We start from the raw sequence: 19,506 nt of genomic DNA, 5'->3' as shown, positions 1-19,506 counted from the left end.
TATTGGCATCAGGAATCACCTCTCACTGTTGGTAAAAGTGTAAATTGGTACAATCCTTCTGGAGAGAAATTTGGCAACATATATTAAATTTTAAAATGTGCATAGTAGTCTTTGATCTATGCATCTCACCAACAGAAATTTAAACCAAGGAAAAAATAGTGCGAGATGTTTGTATGAAGATATTTATCGTAATACTGATTAAAACAATGAAAACTGGAAACAATCTAAATGTCCATTAATAGACACCTGGGTAAATAAGTTACAGTGCATGTACACAAGGAAATACTGTGCAGCCATTCATTCTTCAGAGGAAATTAGAGTGAAAAGGGCTACAAAACAGTACATATAATATGATTCACTTTGTGTATAATAATTATCTATCAATCTTATCAATCAATTAATCAATAAGGAGGAGACTGGAAGAATTTCATCAAGATGTCAAATGGTCTAGGTGGAAGATGTTTAGGAAACTTGCCTTTAATTGTGTCTTTTAAACTTTTTCTACAATGAGCATGTACATAGAAAAAGGACACAGGTTTTGTGGAAAATGTATGCAAAAGCATGGTGTATTACATCTGGGTATAATTATCATCCGTTAGTCACTGAAGACTTGGTTGAAGCACATACACTTACTGATGGCCTCTTATCATTCTAAAGCGCACCCTTACTGTTCCAACCATTTTACCTCCTGCATACAAGATCACAGAATGCTCCTGGTTACTGGCCATAAATTGGAGATGTACCTTCACAAGGTGGTGATGTCCCTGAGATGCTTTTCTCAGCATGTTTTGATAGCACTGGATTTTTCTGCTAAGCTGTAAGCTCCACTGTTTCCACAGCAGTGCAAGCGCTCGGCTGTGATGAGTCAGACTCCTGCAGGGTATGGATGGCCGAGAAGGGAGTGGAGCCAGCAGCCAACATCACCTTCCACAGAGAATGTGCAGAACATTGCCAGACACGGGCAGATGCACCTTACTCAGTTTCTAGAGGTTTGGTGAAAAGGGCCCAGCCCTCTCTTCAGGAACAACACAGCTGCCTTTTGCTCATCACCTGAACCTAAACATATTTTCCAATCTCCTACCATTTATACTTGTGTCATTGCATGACCTTTTCAATAATTGATGTCCCTTGTGGGTGACATCCAATTCCACTTGGTCAAATCTTATTCATTCTTCAAATTCCAACCCCAGAATAACCTTTCATTGGAGCCTCCCTTAACATGTACTTAAAGATCTGGCTGCTTCTTCTATATCTTACACCCACTCTTTCACTCATCATGTATTGGTCTTCCTAACTAGACTGTAATAGGATCTTACATTCATGTTAATATCACCAGTACTTGGCACAAAACCTCAGAGAAGTCTTTGCAAATAAAATTAAAATAAATTTTTGTAAAATGAATGGAGATATAGCCACTCTGGAAAATTGTTTGGCAGTTTTTTATAAACAGGCACTTACAACATAACCCAATACTTACACCATGGATGTTTACCTCAGAAAAATTAAAGTTTACATCTATACAAAAACTTGTACACAAACGTTCATAGCAGCTTTATTCATAATATCACCAAACTGGAAACGACCTATACACCCTTTTATAGGTGAATGGTTAAACAAACTATGGTATATCCATCCCATGGAATACTACTCAGCAACAAAAAAGAGTAAATGATTGATACACATAACAACCTGGATGGATCTCAAGGAATAAGTGCTGAGTGGAAAAAACCAATCTCAAAAGGTTATATTCTATAGTATTCCATTTATATTGAAATATACACTTCATTAAAATTACATGTTATTGAAATAAAATTAAGGAGATGGATAACAGCTCAGTGGTTAGGGATGGGGAGAAGGAGGGGGATGGAAGCAGTTATGAAGGATTACACACAGGAGACGTGAGGTGGAGGAACAGTTCTGTATCTTGTAATGGTAGTTACACGAATCTACAAATGTGACAAAATTTCATAGAATTACGCACACACACGTTTAGTGCTACTATCTGACAGTGGAAAGATACAAGGTTTCCAAGTAACAGAATAATACTATCAAGGCTGGGCCTCAGAAGGATAAATCCAGTAGCAGTATAAAGTATCGGGAGGTTTGGAAGGAGAATGGAATAGAGGCAGGAAGGATGCAAAAGAAAATATAGAGAAAATAGAGAAAGCATTAAGAATACCTACTGACGAACCAGATATGAGGCAAGAGAAAAAAATGAGTGCACATATTTGTAGAAAAAGGTGTTAACAGCAGTCATTTCTATTTTGTGATTACAGAAGATTTCTACTGTGCACTTTTTTTGTATTTGTATCAGTGAAGTTTTTAAAAAATTGTGACAATTATTTTTATAATCAGGAAAAATCTATTTTCCCCAAAAATGTGAAGTAAACAATTTTATTTACTCTAAAGCATTTGATTGACTAAAAGTCATTTAAAAAGACAGCAAGAAAGAAAAGGTCTCAAACTGAAACTAAAAAATTTTAGCCTGGTGAGTAGAAGAATGATGACCTTACATGAACACAGAAAGAGAAGCAATCTGGGACCCAGAACAGTGAGACCAGTCTTGGATATATTTGGTTTGAGAAATCCTGGCAAAGATCCCCAGGACAAAGTTTGGAAAATACAAAGTACTTAATATATTAGAGACAGTTTGGAACTGAAGTCACATCAGTTTTGAAGTAGAGGTGATAACCAAATTCATAAGTTTGTAAGGGAGAAAATGTAGAGCATGAAAGAACTCTAGAAGAAGAGCCAAATCTTGAGTAATTCTTACGTCGAGGGCATGAAAGAAGGCAAAGAAGAGTGGGCAGTGGTTGTCCTCAGAGACAAGGAAGGTGGTGAAGCAGATTCTTCTCCCCTTCCTCCTTGCCTTCTTTCAGGCCTGCAACCCGCCAAACTCCACTCCCAGCTTCTAGTTCTCTACTTTTTCCTTCCCTACAGTCTTGCTCAAATTAAGTCATAATACCAAAAAAAAAAAAAAAGAAAGAAAGAAAAAGCCAGCTTTTTTCAACCCTATGTCTCCTCTAGATGCTACTCTTTGATCTCCTTTCAATTTCTTAAAAGAGGCACATAGACTCAGGCTGTCTCCATTTCTTCACCTCCCACCCTACAATCTGGTTTCTATTCCTTTACGTAATAAAGTAACAAATCATTTCCATGTCACTAAATCCGTTAAACGCTTTGCAGTGCTGACCTTACTTGACCTTCCAGCAGCATTCTACCTTCCTGAAATACTGTGGCCTCCCCTTTGCAGCTGTGACCCTACTTCCACCTTCCTTGTTTTCTCTCTAGTTACACCTTTTCAGTCTTTATTTTACCACCTTCCTCTGCTCTCATCTTGCAAACACTGAGGCTCCTCATGGTCTGTCCTGAACTGTCCTCTTGTCTCATCCTCTGCACCGCCCCTGAGACATCTAGCACATGAGCTGGTCCCTACTCACCTTGCCAACTCCACTCCTCACAATTTCCTACACTCCATTCTATACTTGAATTATGGCAAATTTTTGTTACTGTTTTCTTGTGTCAAATCTCATTATTTCTCGGCCTTTGAACATGCTTTTTGGCATATAACTCCTTCCACTTATCTTATCACATTGTATATGCTTGTCTAATTATCAGTGGCTCCCACCATGCTGTAAGCTTTGTGAGAACAAGAACTGTACTATGTTCTTTTCCCAGAGTCTAGAATAGTACCTGGCACATACAAAGTGCTTAATAAATACTTGTTAAATTAAAGTAAAATTAAGAAATACAAACAACTGGCATATATTTTAAAATGTTTAAATGCACTTGTAACCAAAGAAATACAGAATTTAAAAATGAAAGAGTATTTTCTCCCACTCAGATTGGTCAACCCCAAAAGATATCCACGTTGGTCAAGGATGTGACAAAATGGGCAAAATTATTCTGTTGTAAACAGTAATCATCACAATATATCTGGAAGGCAATTTGGTAATATGTGGGTGGCACACAGCACAGGTTCTGGGATCAGACAGAATAAGACTGAAAATCGGGCTTTGCCTTATAATGGTGGTAAGAACTGGGAAGTTACTGAGCATCTCCAAACTTCGGTTTCCTCGTCTGGTAAGTAAATCAGATTTACTGTGAAGTAAATCAACACAATACTTAGCTGAAATATTGTAGCTTATTAAAATTAATTAACAAACAGCTCAAATAGCTACTTAAATCTATTTATTATAAAACCAAGTGTTGTGTTTCATAAAAAATCTGGATATAATTCATTAATTCATCCCACAACTACTTATTGAGCACAGTATTCAGCAGTTGGCTGTGTGTTAGGCATATGTTCTAGTCATGGGGGATGAAACAGCAAAAGAACTAAGTCCCTATATTTGTAAGGGAGACAGACAGTAAATCTGAAAATATATGGCAATGTGAGCCACTGAAACACATGGGTAAAGATTTTTCTAATGAGGGGACATTTGAGCAGAGATCTAAAAAATGAAGAGGCAAGTTATGCAGACGGGTGGGAAAAGAGAACCACAGGGAGGGAAGAGCAAATGTTGAGCCCCAGGGGCAGGCCAGGCACTTTGAAGACAGTGGCAGAGACCAGGGTGGCTGAGCGGGGAAAGCAACCAGGAAGAGTGGCAGAAGACGAGGTCTGAGAGGAAAACTGGACCCAACTTTGTGGGGTTTTGCGGGCCAAAGTAAGGACATGGAGTCAATTCTGAGGGTGGTGGAGAGCAGTGGAAGGTCCTGAGCAGGGCAATGACATCATTACATTTTTGCTTTAAGAGGTTCACTCTGGCTGTTTTTGGGAAAACAGACTGAAAAGGGGCAAGAGTAAAAGCAGGAAGACCACTTAGAGGCCCCTGCAATAGTCTGAATGAGAGATAATGGTGGCTTGGAATAGAGGGTATGTGAAGTAGGGGTGGTGAGTAGTCAGACTCAGGACATATTTCAAAGGTAGAGCTATCAAGATTCCACTTCTAAGAACGTAACTCAAGGATTTCATTGTAGCTATTTAAAAAGATTCATATACAAGGATACACAAAATAGGCTGCTTATAACCAGATACAAGTTAATTAATTTAATAAATTTTGGTACAGCCATAAGCTGGAAAAGACGTAGTCACTTAGAAACGATGATGTTGATATATAATGGCATTGGAAAATGTTAAGTGAAAATAACTAGTTACAAAACAAAGTATTCTATATTAACCCATTTTGTCCAAATAAAATGTATAGAAAAAAGATTGAAGGTTATACACCATCAGGTTTGCAAAATTTTTCTCTGGGTTGTAAAATTACACATTTGTAACTTTTCTTCTTTGAGCTTACTGTATTTTCCAAATTTTCTACAATGACCATATGTTACTTTTATGAGAAGAAATAATTTTCAAAATATAATACTGAGAAGAATAATTTCAACATAGAAAATTACTGAAAATAACCATCTGAGCCCACTAATAAAGTTTTCTTTGTTACATACCATCACTTTTCGCAAAGTGTATCTTCTGGATCGAATGTCATCCATCAGCATCTCATAAGGAGTGAGCTGATATTCGATGGGCAAAGGGTTGTACTGCCGCTCTTGGACCTTCTTAAGTTTTACTCCATTCCGCAAATCCCTCATCACCTGTACCCAGAATCGAGCCTGAAAGAACCAAGGGTGGAGAGACATCAACGAATAAATAGTTTCCTCTGAGCAGCTACAGTCATGCAGAAAAAATGAAGAGCCTGGATTACAAAACACTGAGTAAACTAAACAAAAATGATTTTAAAAATTAGATTTTAGAGGGGTCGGCCCTGCGGCTGAGCGGTTAAAATTCTGCAGGCTCCTCTTCAGTGGCCCAGGTTTGCAGGTTTGGATCCCAGGCACAGACCTACTCCACTCATCAGCCATGTTGTGGTGGCATCCCACATACAAAATAGAGGAAGACTGGCACAGATGTTAGCTCAGGGTGAATCTTCCTCAAGCAAAAAGAGGAAGATTGGCAACAAATGTTAGCTCAGGGCGAATCTTCCTCACCAAAAAGAAATATAAATAAATAATGAGATTTTAGGATACTAAAAAGTGGGTAGAAAGTCAGTTGAGAATCCACAAACTAGATCTGCTGAGACACCCGGGCATAAACCCTAACTCGGCCATCGTGGTAGGCTGCATTAATGGTCTCAGTTCTTCACGCCTCCTTGTGTCTGCACCCTGTTATGCGGCTCTGCTCACTAAAGGGGAAGAGTGTATCTCCCACACCTTGCCTTTGGGTTTGGCTACCTGGAATAGTGGTAGATATGATGTGACCAAAGGCTTCAAAAGCAAATGCACAATAGGTTTGTCACTCATGCTTCTATTATCACCTTGAGAACATTATGCCTGTGTTGGCATGATGCCCAAAGGCACAATTACGCAGAGGAAGGAAGAGGAACACACAGAGTGGACCTACCACAACTGATTTGCAGGCTCATGAGCTAAGTAAATGTTATTGCTTTATGCCACTGTGATTTTATAGTGTTCAGTTACACAGCATTATTGTGACCACAGCTAAGTGACACAACCACCTACTAGCCCCTTGACATCCAGCAAGTTGTGTCACCTTTCTGAACTCTGGCGTCCTCATCAATAAAAGAATGTCATATTTCATAACTTGTTGAGAAGACCAGAGCTGACATACACTGGTCTGTACACAAAAAGTGCTCAAAACTACCAATTTTTATGTTATTGTTATCTTTGCAGAAATTATTTAATATCAGTTTTCTTATCTACAAATAACAGCAAGTTGCCTTGTCTGCCCTTCAAGAGAATGATATATACATGAAGTACTTATAATAACACAAAACATATTAAATATGTATATTATTATACTTTAAGCCTTTGTTTTCCTGCCTATAAACTAAGGTGTCATAATCTCTACTTCAGTGAAAGGAAAATCAATATGATATTTAACTGAAATATTGTAGTTTGTGAAAATTAGTAAGTGGCTTCAAATAGCTAAATTTATCAAAAATTAAGTAATGTATTTCATAAGAATTGTCTACATAAAATAACTCTAATTAAATTTCTCAAAAACGTCCTCAAAAACGATTTGATTTTTAAAAAATGTACACCATTTCTTATTCCAAAAAGGATCTGAGGTACTTAATACTGTGGTATATCCATTAGAAATCTTCTAAAATATTCATATTTTAAACAGATTCTTAGATTCTGCCGTTAAAGATACTCTAACACAATATCCCTAAAATATTTAGATTTCTTTCTTGGGAATGCTCTTGTCCCAACTTCTATTACACATTCCTATAAGATCCAGTTCAAATATCATCTCATCTTTTAAAATACTGTCTCTTCTCTTAACCTCCTCAGGCTTTAAGAAAACTTGACACATGAAACTCTGAATTCTCAAAACAGATAAATTAGGGAATGATTACTCCCATTAGAAGCTTTTGCTATAATTTATGAAAGGATTCAAACAGATTTTTTTTTCTGGGAAAGATTCACTCTGAGCCAACATCTGTTGCCAATCTTCCTCTCCCTTTTTTTCCTCCCCAAAGCCCCAGCACACAGTCACACATTCCAGCTCTTCTCATGTGAGCCGCCACCATAGCATGGCTACCAACAGACGAGTAGTGTGGTTCCCCACCCAGGAACTGAACACGGACCACCAAAACAGAGAGCGCTGAACTTTAACCACGAGGCTATCGGGGCTGGCTCCAGATATTTTTATGTATCCAGTTCTTCATGTATTATTGTTTGGCAAAAATTTTACCTACAACTTTTCAGAAATTAAAGTCATAGTTATTATATAAAATAATACACAACTGTCACTATATGTATTCCTAGAGATTTTATCATTTACCCCTTATTCCACTAGGGAGATTCTGAGATGTTTAGATTCTGCCATTAGAGATATTCTAATTCTCCCTCATTCTATTTCTTATTCTTTCATTTCATTCTAGTCTTTCTGGGTAATTTGTTTTGGTGATCTTATGAGAAAAGCTGATGATCAAGGCAAAGGCAATTCCCTTTGGAGTTAGTGCATCATACCGGTTTTTAAATGAGGCTGCCTTAAGGCAATAAATTAAATTTTTAGTTCAAGTTTATACTAGCTGTTTGCTAACTTCTGAACATCTGAAATTATTTATTTGGCTTCAATGTCTAGGAAAACAAATTTAGAAATTTATTAGGTAAGATAAAATACACCTAGGGCAACACTACCACAGTATTCTCCTATACAAAGGAAACTTGATAATCAGCATTATTCTAAAATGACAAACACTACTAGCTTATAAGACAATATAGGCTACTTGTTTTTTAACCTTACTCTTAAATGTTCCAGATTAATATGATTCCAAATATCTCAGTAAAAATATCATCAATAAGTTAAGAATAATGCAAAGAGGAAACACCCAAATGATCATCAACAGAAGAATGGATAAACAAATTGTGTCAAGTCCATAAAATGGAATACTACTCAGCAATAAAAAGAATATAAACTATTGATACGGGCAACAACATGATGAAATCTCAAAAGAATTATGCTGAATGAAAGAAGCCAAGCAAAAAACAGCACATGATATTTGATTACATTTATACAAAATTCCAGAAAATGCCAACTAATCCATAGTGACAGAAAGCAGATCACTAGCTGCCTGGAAACTAGGGAGGAGGGAGGCAGGAAGTGGGATTACAAAGGTGTATGAGACAACTTTGGGGGGTGACGATAGGCTCATTTTTTTTTATTTTGGTGATGGTTTCATGGTATGTATGTGTGCGTGTGTACATGTCAAAACTCACTGAATTATACTTTTTAAATATGTGCAGCTTATTGTATGTTCATTACACCTTAATAAAGCTGTTAGAAAAGAATACGGCAAACAATGAAAATCTAATATGGTCAAAAGCAACTCATTCATATCCCCAAATCTGCATCTTTTCCTATTCCCTCATTTAATGATGTCGTTATTTATCCAGTATCCTTAACCTGAAAAGTAAGAGTCCTAAAATGTGTCTTCCCACTGACAATTGGACATACCTCAGTCTAACTTCATGACATTCACTGTCTTGTCCCCAAGGCCATCATGCCTGCCTGACTCTAACTCATATACGAGGGTAGGGACACTTTGTGTCACTAGGATCTAGTACCATGCTGGAAAAACAGGAGATACTCAAAGTGTGTCGTTGGAATACACTGCAATCATCTGTTCTAGAAATCCGTCTTCTGTTTTATGAGGGCAAAGACCTCATATTATTCATTCTGCATCCCCAGGGCCCTAATCCACTAACCATTCATTGGATAAATGAACGTATTACATCATATATTCACACCTTACTCTGAAACAGAGCTTAAACTTTGACTTACATACAAGAGTATACTAAGGTATTAATATAATTAGAAAGGTCAATAGTGAAGACACCAAAATTCTCAGAGACGCTGGAGTGGTTCTAATAAAATCACAGTTTTTAAAAATGGGGAATAGTTATTTCCTCAAATTTAAGACTAGGCATTCAAATTCAAATAACATAAATTCATACGCAGTCCTTAATAACTAGCATTTTAGAAAACATTATACTATTTCTTCAACACTAAACAGAACAGAGAGAATATCCAGCTATCTTACCCAGTCAGCGTTTTTCAGGTCCTCTAGGTCTGTGTTAGATTCATCGCTCTTTTCCATTTCTTGAATCTTCTTAAGATTCTACCAATTAAAATAAAAATAAAACATTTAGGAATAAAATTTTCATTAAGCTAACTTCTCAAATTAAGATTTCTTACAGATACCTTCAGATAAAATATATACAGAAGAGTTACTGACACAGATAGTCAAGAATCTACTCTGTAAATTTCAGTCAGTGGTGAACGAAAACAGATACAGTCCTACAGAGGGATGAACTGAGACTGTTCATTCTAATCTCCTTTTAGGCCCGTGGTTAAACCTTCAGTCACAATATTAATTCACATCTTCTAAGCTGTATCAACATCTCCTTCTCCCTCAACCTCCATATTCAATCCATCATTAAATCTCATAGATATTACTTCCTTCCTTTTTTTTTTTTTACTTAAACCCTCTTTTTATCTCAACTGCAAATCCCTTAATCCAAACACCTTCTTATTTTGCCTGGACTTCTCAAGTGGTCTTGCCCTGCCTGCCCTCCTCTCCTCACCCCATGCCCGGTCTCTTTCGTTGCCTACTTCTGTCTTCCTTCAGATATCAGGCTCAGCAGGATCACCAACTCTTCAGGGAAGCCTTCTCTTCCTCCCTGATTAAGCCAAATGTTCCTGTCAGACAATTTTATAGCACCATAAACCTTTCCTCTACGGTTCTTATCAACACTGTAATTTTACATTTGTTTGTGGCTTCCCACTAGAACCCATGAGGCAGAATTCTATTCACAAAACATTGGCACTTTTTGATGTTCAATATATATTTGTCAAATAATTTAATGAATAAATTTCAATATAAAATGCTTTTTATTTACTTTTAATTTGATGTATGTATATATTGCAAAATTATTACCACAGTAAGGTTAGTTACCACTTCTATCACCTCGTATGATCACTTTTATTTTGTAGTGAGGGCATTTAATATCTACACTCTTAGGAACTTTCAAGTATATAAATCAAAATTGTTAACTATAGTCAACATGTTATACATTAGATTCCTGGAACTTATTCATCTTATAACTGGAAGTCTGTACCTTTTTAAACTGTATTAATTCAACATTTGCAATTTTAAGAAAATCTTGATAGGTAAAACATATATTCACATATTAATTACAAATCTGTGTTATACCATTCCTACTCACAGTAATTCAACCCTAATATATTTTACATTTCGCTGAGCCTACTTGCCTGACTGTATTTGGACTGAGTTTAGATGCATTGTATAAAACCCAGCTTATTTTATATGAAAATAATGAATACTTAATATGAAACATTTCTAAACCATTTATTTTTAGCTTCTCAACATCTCAGATTAACCATGTGCAAAATAAGAATAACACCACCTGCTTTTTTTGTACTTACAATGTACAGGAGTATTAATACACAAAGAATAAAATTACTCTGAACTTGAAGAAAATGTGGTATAAATAATGCATTATTTCTTCTCTCCTTAGGAAAGAAATTAGGAGGAAAAAGTATTTCTGATTGTTTCAGAATGTGTTTCCATAATTATTTTTAAAAGAAAAGTCAGGTTTCCTGTTTGAGACTATGTAATAAGACACTGCCACTCCTGAGTCATGGCCTTGTCTAAGTTACCCTCTCTGGGCCTCCTGTTCCCCACCTTTAAAAGGAAGATACCACCATCTACCTCACAATGTTGTGAGTATTTAAAAAATAATCAGTTAAACATAGCAGAACTTCGCACTTACAGCTTCTGGGGAAAAGCAAGTCCCAAAACACACATATCCGAACTCTCCTCTGTACTGCCCCAACCCCACTCCCTATTCCTCACCCAGAGCTTTGCCCTTTTCCAGTGGTCTTGGCTGCTTCTCTTGGCTGTAGTAGAGTGCTGGGGCAATAATAACGGCAGCTAACAAGAGCTAAGCCTTCAGGCAACCATCATTTAACCCCAACCACAACTTATGTTACAGGAGAAACTGAGGCACACAAAAGCTAAGTGACATGCCGGGGTTCCCCCAAAGGCTAGTGATGGAGCAGGATGCAGACGGAAGTGACACCAGGGTCTCAGACATGAGATAAGACGTGGAAGGGACACCAGACAATGAGAAGAGTGCTCCTGTTGGGAATGTAAGCATCCTGATGCTACCCCCAATGACTTAGATAATCCTCAGAAAACAGCTGGACAAAGTTCTACTCTATTTCTGCTAAAGTGAGTATCTGTGAAGTGATACTATAGGAAAAAGAACAGAATTTATGACTTGTAACTAGGCATTGCAGATAATGGGTGTATAATATTTGGTGTGACATTATGTCCAAATCTGAGTAATAATCATTATTACTAAGTTAGGACTCTCAGTTTTCTATCTTTAAAGATGTACCAGTTGTACTGATATATACAATATTTCTGATATTCGAAATCCCTAATTTTTTTGCTAGGTATTATTAGTTAGTTATCTTTTAAAAAACCTCTGATGAATTAAAGCAACAGTTTCCAACCCAAGTCCACAATCTTCATGAAGTATCAAAAATCAGAATGGAGCAGAGAGGAAAGCAAACAGGAGAGGCACATGTTATTTTGTTCCTATGATAACTGTAACCCAGGCTCCACCCCAAAAAGAATCAAAGATGACATTGTGCTGACTAGGAGAGTCTTCCTTCTAGTTTTTTACAGTTAAAATGGTGGAAGAAGAACGATGTAGGAGGTGAACTGCCTCTGGGCACCCTGGGACTCTATCAGGCCATGATGTCTACCAGCAGCACCACTATCCCCTCCCTCTGACCCAAAAATGAGAACTGAGAATAAGTACCTCCTCTCCTACAATTTCTTCCCACTCCAGCCTTAGGGCATTTTCACTGGCTGTTCCTTCTCCCTAGAATGCTTTACCCCAGATATCCACATAGCTAATTCCCAGGCATCCTTCTCATTCTTGCTCCAATGTCGCCTTCTCAATGGGGCCTACCTTGACCATCCTATATATATTCCAAGCCCCATGCCCTACTACTAGCAATTCCCCTAGTCTATATCTTTTCCCAAAGCTCATCCTGCCTTTTAACAGTCTATATGATTTACTTAATATGTTTACTGTTTGCCTTTCCCTAACTAGATTGGAAGCTTCATGAGCAAGTAATTTTGGAGTATTTTGTTCATTGATGGGCTCCTCAAATGCCTAGAACAGCGCCTTCCACGTAGTAGGTGCTTAGTAAATATCTGTTGAAGAATTAAATACTTTCAACCAAGAATGTTCAAATACTTAAATCTCTTCAATAGCTCATATCAAGTCAACTTTAATAAGAAGTCCAAACAAAGGGAAAATTATTCCAAGGAAAATCTATTTTCTTCTCTTAAATTCAGAACCCCCTAAAAGGGTGGGAAAGAGAAATCTTATCTATGCCACACAGAAACACGTGTTCTCCAGTTCAGGGACATAAATATGCAAGCCAAGCTTACATTACATTTAAGTGTCTCATTCAGTCAATAGATGATAAAATAAATAATACTACGGCCAGCTCTGGTGGCCTAGTGGTTAAGTTTGGTGCATTCTGCTTCAGTGGCCTGGGGTTCGGTTCCCAGGTGCAGACCTATACCACTTGTCTGTCAGTGGCCATTCTATGATGATGGCTCAGATACAAAATAGAGGAAGTTTGGCAACAGATGTTAGCTCAGGGTGAATCATCCTCAGCAAAAAGAGGAAGATTGGCAACAGATGTTAGCACAGGGCAAATCTTCCTCAGCAAAAAAAATAAATAAATAATACTAAATAAAGCAAATCAGTAAATAAAAAGGAAAAATACTGCATGCCTAATACCATACAGAAGAAATGAAGTAATAATGGTACCAAACAGGTCAAAAGGATTCAGTAAGTAGCAAAATAAATTGGTTTGAAACCTTAATGCCTGAGAAAATCAAGTATGTACACATGGACCAACATGCTAACAACACACCTTTTTCCTATCCAAAATTAAGAGTGCAGTGCTGGGGGGCCGGCCCCATGCCTGAGTGGTTAAGTTTACACACTCTGCTTTGGCAGCCCAAGGTTTCCCTGGTTTGAATCCTGGGCACAGACATGGCACCGCCCATCAAGCCATGCTGAGGTGGTGTCCCACATAGCACAACCAGAAGGACCTACAACTAGAATATAGAACTATGTACTGGGGAGCTTTGGGGAGAAGAAGAAGGAGAAAAAAAAAAAGATTGGCAACAGATGTTAGCTCAGGTGCCAATCTTTGAAAAAAAAGACTGCAGTATGTGGCTATTCATGCCCATTTTGAACTAAGTTCTTTCTGTCATATTTCCTCCTTCACCTAAAGACTGATCCCACAGCAAGCACTATAGTGTTTACCCAGTGACCTATAAACCAAAAGATAATGAAAAAGATAAAAAAGAATCTTATCTTTACAAGCCTATATTGTTTTTTAAAATTTCTAATGGTCTCTAGGGCCTTTTAGGATCAAATCAGGAGAAGGCCAGACAAACAGTAGAGATACAATAGAAGATGGGAGGTCTTTGGCAAGATGACCAAAGATTATCTTTTTTTCTTGATTCCTAACTGCTACTACCACAAAGCTGACTACAGTAGGTCTCTGAACTGTTCTTCCTGCTTCAGTTTCTTCCTCATTTGGTTTATCTTTTCAGTTCCCTATGATGGGTTCGCAGGGTCTCTGCTGTGGCCCTCAAACTGGGGTACCGGGACTTCTCGTCAAACATTTTAACTTGCATTGAACTATATATACACCCTCAGTGGGCACCCATTGTTTTTGTGTAGAAACGCTTTCCCTCCCTTCCTTTGATAAAAACCCTTCTTTCTGTTGGGGAAACGCATCTCGACGGATTGAGTAGGGCCGATCCCCTGCTTAGCATCTCACTGTCTACTCACAAGGGTGAGGATACCACCTCGACCAGTCAGGGCAGACCGCCTCCCAGCCATGGTGATTGGCTCCCAAGTGGGTACGTGATTCTCTATCTTCCTCCAAGACTTTTTTGCCTCAGTTAACAGAAAAGACTTTCTGCTGGAGTTACTAAACTGAAAGAATGTGAGGTTTGGGCTGCAGACTGTCATCTTACCTGGCTTTTAGTAAAAGACTGTCCTGGGGACGGAGAGAGAGAAAGCCAACTCTGTAATCAACTGTGCCGAAAGCTAGCTGTGCCCTTAGACTTCCCAATTATGTGAGCCAATAAATTCCTCCCTCACTCCACCCCTGCTAATTTAAGTGGATTTCTGTCACTTACAACGGAAAGAGATATATTTTCTTATGCCCTTTTAGCATATGGCCCCTTTCCCATCCAACCTTAATTTTTACTATTCTCCCACGCATCCCTGACTAAATGTAGTCAGGATGGTCTCACTGTTATGCCTTTACATATCTCTACTTGTGCTGTGACAAAATCCCTATCTCCCTGCTACTAAAAAAAGACTATATCTATTCCTTTTTTTTGGTGAGGAAGATTAGCCCTGAGCTAATATCTGTGCCAATCCTCCTCTATTTTTTTGTTTGTGGGACACCTCCACAGTGTGGCTGGTAAGTGGAGTAAGTCTGTGCCCGGGATCCAAACCTATGAACCTGGGCCACTGAAGCAGAGCATGCGGAATTTTAACCACTTGGCCACAGGACTGGGCTCTATCTATTCTTTATACATTGAAGATAATTTAAATAAATGGTCCAAGAATTAAATGTTTCTTTATTTTTCTGAACAGTAGCACAAACTGTAGGTCAGATACTTATAACTGCACAACTTTGGACAAATTACTTAACTGCTCTAATCTTCAGTTTGATTTTCTCATCTGTAAAATGCACGCATCAGATACAGTCTGAGAAATGTGTCAGTAGGTGATTTTCTCATTATGCAAACATCATAGAGTGTACTTACACAAACTTAGATGGTACAGCCTACTATACACCTAGGCCATATGGGACTAATCTCTTGGGACCACTATCATATATGCAGTCTGTCATTGACTGAAACATCATTACATGGTGCACGACTGTAATAATAACTACCTTTTGGATTTTGTTAACATTACATAAAATAATACAGAAGAAATATAAAATTCAGCCTGGCTCACATTAAGCATTTAGTAGGTATTAGTTATTATAAGCCAATGATTATCTATGAGGATTTGATTGTGAATACTTTTACTCCATCACAAAAACATTTTATTCTTTTACCAAATGAGACCTCTCTCTAGTGTCTTCATGAAAAAAAAATCCTGATTCAGGAATAAATCAACATAAAATAGTTGAGAATCTATATATACTATAATTGAACAAGCTTGAATAAATATGCAACTAGAAATCTCAAGTTTTCTTGTTAACAGCAAAAACAAATGAGTTATTTGAAAATAAATTACAGATTTTTCTAGTTTTAGAGACAAGCTTCTGTCAAGTAATAGCCTAGCTTCTGAATAATTCTTTTTGCTTGTGCAAATGTAATAACAGATGCCAACCTGTGCTTGGAATATGGTAAGAAAGTTCTAATTGAGAGTGCCTACATAGCAATTAACTTTCCCGTTTCTGACATAACCAGTCTCAAACTAGCAATTAGAACTGCTCCATGCCAATATTTTCAGTTCCTGGCATCTTAAAAAAATAATTAAATAAAATCTACTCTGTGAATCACAAGTATATCAAATGCTCAGAGAATAATTTTAATTTATTTGTGTAGGTTCAACATCAGTTCACATATAAATGACCCTTTTTAGATTAAACCACTGTCGCTCACAAATATAGTCATATATTAAAATAATACTTTAATAACAGCATTTTAATGATCACCATTTCCCTCCATATTGTTAACCATTTAAAATCATTCATCATTTAATGGTATTCCTCTATTAATGGGTATGTGTTTTCAGCTAGAAACTTTTAAATGTGTAAAAAGGAGTATGTTTCAATAATTCCTTGAACAAACCTTTGTCTTCCCAGTTAAAATATGCTAATATATTTTCAAAGAAATGACTGACTTAGAGACTATTAAATACATTTCATGAGTGACAAAGTCACCAATATAAACAGTCTATAATAAATAGAACACATATATCAGCCACATTGATTAAAAGCCACAATGTCCTTTCCCATTCAGGTATTTTTATCACACAAAAGCAGGAAAAAGGACTTTATCATCATATCTACCAGCCCCAAATTAATATTTTGGAAATTAGGGTACAAAAAACCCCCGAGGGGATAACAGCAGTTCTTCTGATAATTGAAAGTGTTCTATGAATATTAAAGGGTTAATGGATAATTACTGAAGAATATGACTTTTTCTTAAGTATGGTTTTTTTTTTTTTCTGGTGAGGAAGACTGGCCCCCAGCTAACATCTGTTGCCAATCTTCCTCTTTTTCTTTTCTTTTCTCCCCAAAGCCCCAGTACACAGTTGAATATCCTAATTGCAGGTCATTCTAGTTCTCCTATGTGGATGCTGCCACAGGATGGCTTGATGAGCGGTGTTTAGGTCTGTGCCCAGGATCTGAACCTGTGAACTTAGGGCCACCAAAGTGGAGTGTGCAAACTTAACCACTTGGCCATGGGGCCGGCCCCCTGAAGAATATGATTTATATTTTCATCAAGCATTATGGCACTTTCCTAAAGATGTAACATGCTCCTTCTCCCAGAGGGGTAGGACAGGGAGAGGGTAACTACAACAGATATGAGAGAAAGAGCATTTTAGCTAATGTAAAATGTGAAGATACTAAACTATAAAACGACATTCTGTGAAGCTTAATTTGAATTTATATAGTTCACTACAGACATTAGGAAAAGTATAGGTGAAATCATCAAAATGAAGGAAATTCATTTCTAGATTCTAGGAAAGGAATATCATTCCTCCATTCTTCCAAGATTTTTGTTAACGCACACACACACACACACACACACACATGCTGAGTGTTTAATGACAGTCTCTGCCCCAAGTAGCTGGATATGGACTCACAGTATCTCCCTAAAGACATCTGCCCTTTCAGTTTGTATACTGATCAACTCTTCACACCTATAAAAATGCAGTGATGATCATTATAAAATGGTCATTAAAACATCACAGACAATATCTGCAAATTATATCACAAAAAGCTATTTTCTTAATAAATAAATACAAATCAGTAAGAAAAGATCAATAGTCTACCAGAAAAATGGGCAAAACATATGAATAGGCAATTGACAAATGCAAATGGTTCTTAAGCATATGAAAAGGTGTCCAATCTCATTCATAAGGAAAATGTAAACTAAAACTATGAGATATAAATTTTCACCTATCTCTTAGAAAACACATTGTGAAGATATAGGAAAACAGATACTCTCACATATTTCTAAAAAGAGTATCAACGAGTAAGCCTCTATGGAGGACAATTTCATAATATTTTATGAAAATTATAAATGCACAATTCCTTTGACCCAGCAATTCTACTTTTAGGAATTTGTCCAAATATATGATAACACCCATGAAAAACAGGTTGAAAGCTATCCATTGCAGCAGTTTGTAATAGCAAAATATTGAAAGTGACTTAATAGCTGTCAATAGAGGTCTGATTAAATTAATTATAGTATATCACGACAGAATATTATGAAGACATAAAAGATGTAAACACTATGTACTATGTACTGATATGAAATGATCTCCAAGATATAATATTAAATGAAAAAAGTAAGGTTCAGAACAGCATAAAAAAGGAAGAAAAAAGTACCGATATGTTTTTGCTAGTTATATAGAAACTATCCCTGTAAGGACAAAGAAGAAATTAACAATATTTGTTGCCTGTAGGGGAGGGACCATGTGGCTAGGAGACAGAAACAGAAGGATGCAATTTACTGTAATACTCATGTACTCCTGGAGTTTGAAGGATGTGAATTTTTTTATTTGTTAAAAAAAAGTTAAAGAGAAAAAGTTACAGGTCCTGAAAGGGAGAAGAGTCCTGATATGATCCTCTAGGTAAAAGATTCTTCTGAAACATTTTAACAGGGAGAATCGCGACAAAAGCAAAGATACCCAAGGCAGAGAGGGTAATTTAATCATTGCCGATGAGGTGAGCGCTCCGCACATTTACAAACATTCACAAAATAATGAATCAAATAGAAAAAAGACAGACATTGACAAGGACCCTGAAAAATTACAAATGATGGATGACCTAATTAAAATGAACGAATGACAACCTTACAAACAGACATCTGGATGGTCGATTGTTTAAAAAAATAGTATGTTCACCACTTGGAGGAATATGCATGTACTTTAGCTGTAGGGAGAAATTTCTAGCTAACTTAAATGCCACAGTTTTATTAGTGGAGGTGTCGGAAGCGGGCAAGAGGAGAGGGGGCAGGGAGTATGAGAAAGCTGATTAAAACACACTTCAATATTCGACGGAGACAGATGTCTGTGGCTTTATTTTTGTGAGTGTATTCAAACAGAAGATAGTCTGAAGCTATGTCATAAGCAGATGCCTTAGTATGATTCAATGTGTTCATTGGCAATGGTACCATGCAACAGGTAGATTTGGCTACTGGCTGATAAGAGACGGTGGGTGAGAAATATCTAAATTTGATTTTTTTCAACCAGTTGCAGGTTATAAAATGTGGTTATTTGATTTTAAAAAAGACAAAAAAATCATTTCATAACAGCCTAATCAATTCCCAAAACATTGTTCTTCCCCCTAGAAACAGAAGATGCTTTATATATACATATATAATATTCCAATTTAAGTAAAATATTTTAGTAATAGTCTTATTTAAGATAAACTGAGTTCAAAGATTTCATCAAGAAATTATGATTCTTGTATAGGACTAACTGAAATAATATATGTAAATAATTTAATAAAGTATCACAGTAGTAGTGATTATATAGTGTAAATTATACTCATACAATCTTTTGAAAATTCATAATGAGCCATGCTTATTTCCAATTCATCTTCTTACCCCATAATTTCAAGGTCTGGTCAAATATTAG

The 19,506-nt window shown here is 36.9% G+C and overlaps 1 protein-coding gene across 12 annotated transcripts in view; it reads right to left on the bottom strand.

Moving 5' to 3' along the window:
• The window catches only part of SPIRE1 (spire type actin nucleation factor 1), a 216,885-nt gene that overhangs the window by 66,492 nt on the left and 130,887 nt on the right, over positions 1-19,506 (bottom strand). For all 12 annotated transcript variants that reach the window (XM_070629574.1, XM_070629577.1, XM_070629566.1 and 9 more), the window contains 2 exons: positions 9,573-9,650; positions 5,452-5,616 (listed from right to left, as the gene is read on the bottom strand). In XM_070629574.1, coding sequence (XP_070485675.1) covers positions 5,452-5,616; positions 9,573-9,650 — 243 coding nt within the window. The remainder of the gene's footprint in view (positions 1-5,451; positions 5,617-9,572; positions 9,651-19,506) is intronic.

Source organism: Equus przewalskii, chromosome 7 (assembly GCF_037783145.1).
Source record: "Equus przewalskii isolate Varuska chromosome 7, EquPr2, whole genome shotgun sequence".
Lineage (NCBI taxonomy): Eukaryota > Metazoa > Chordata > Mammalia > Perissodactyla > Equidae > Equus > Equus przewalskii.
The sequence above is the reverse complement of the archived record's forward strand: the minus strand, read 5'-3'. Positions and strand labels throughout refer to the sequence as shown.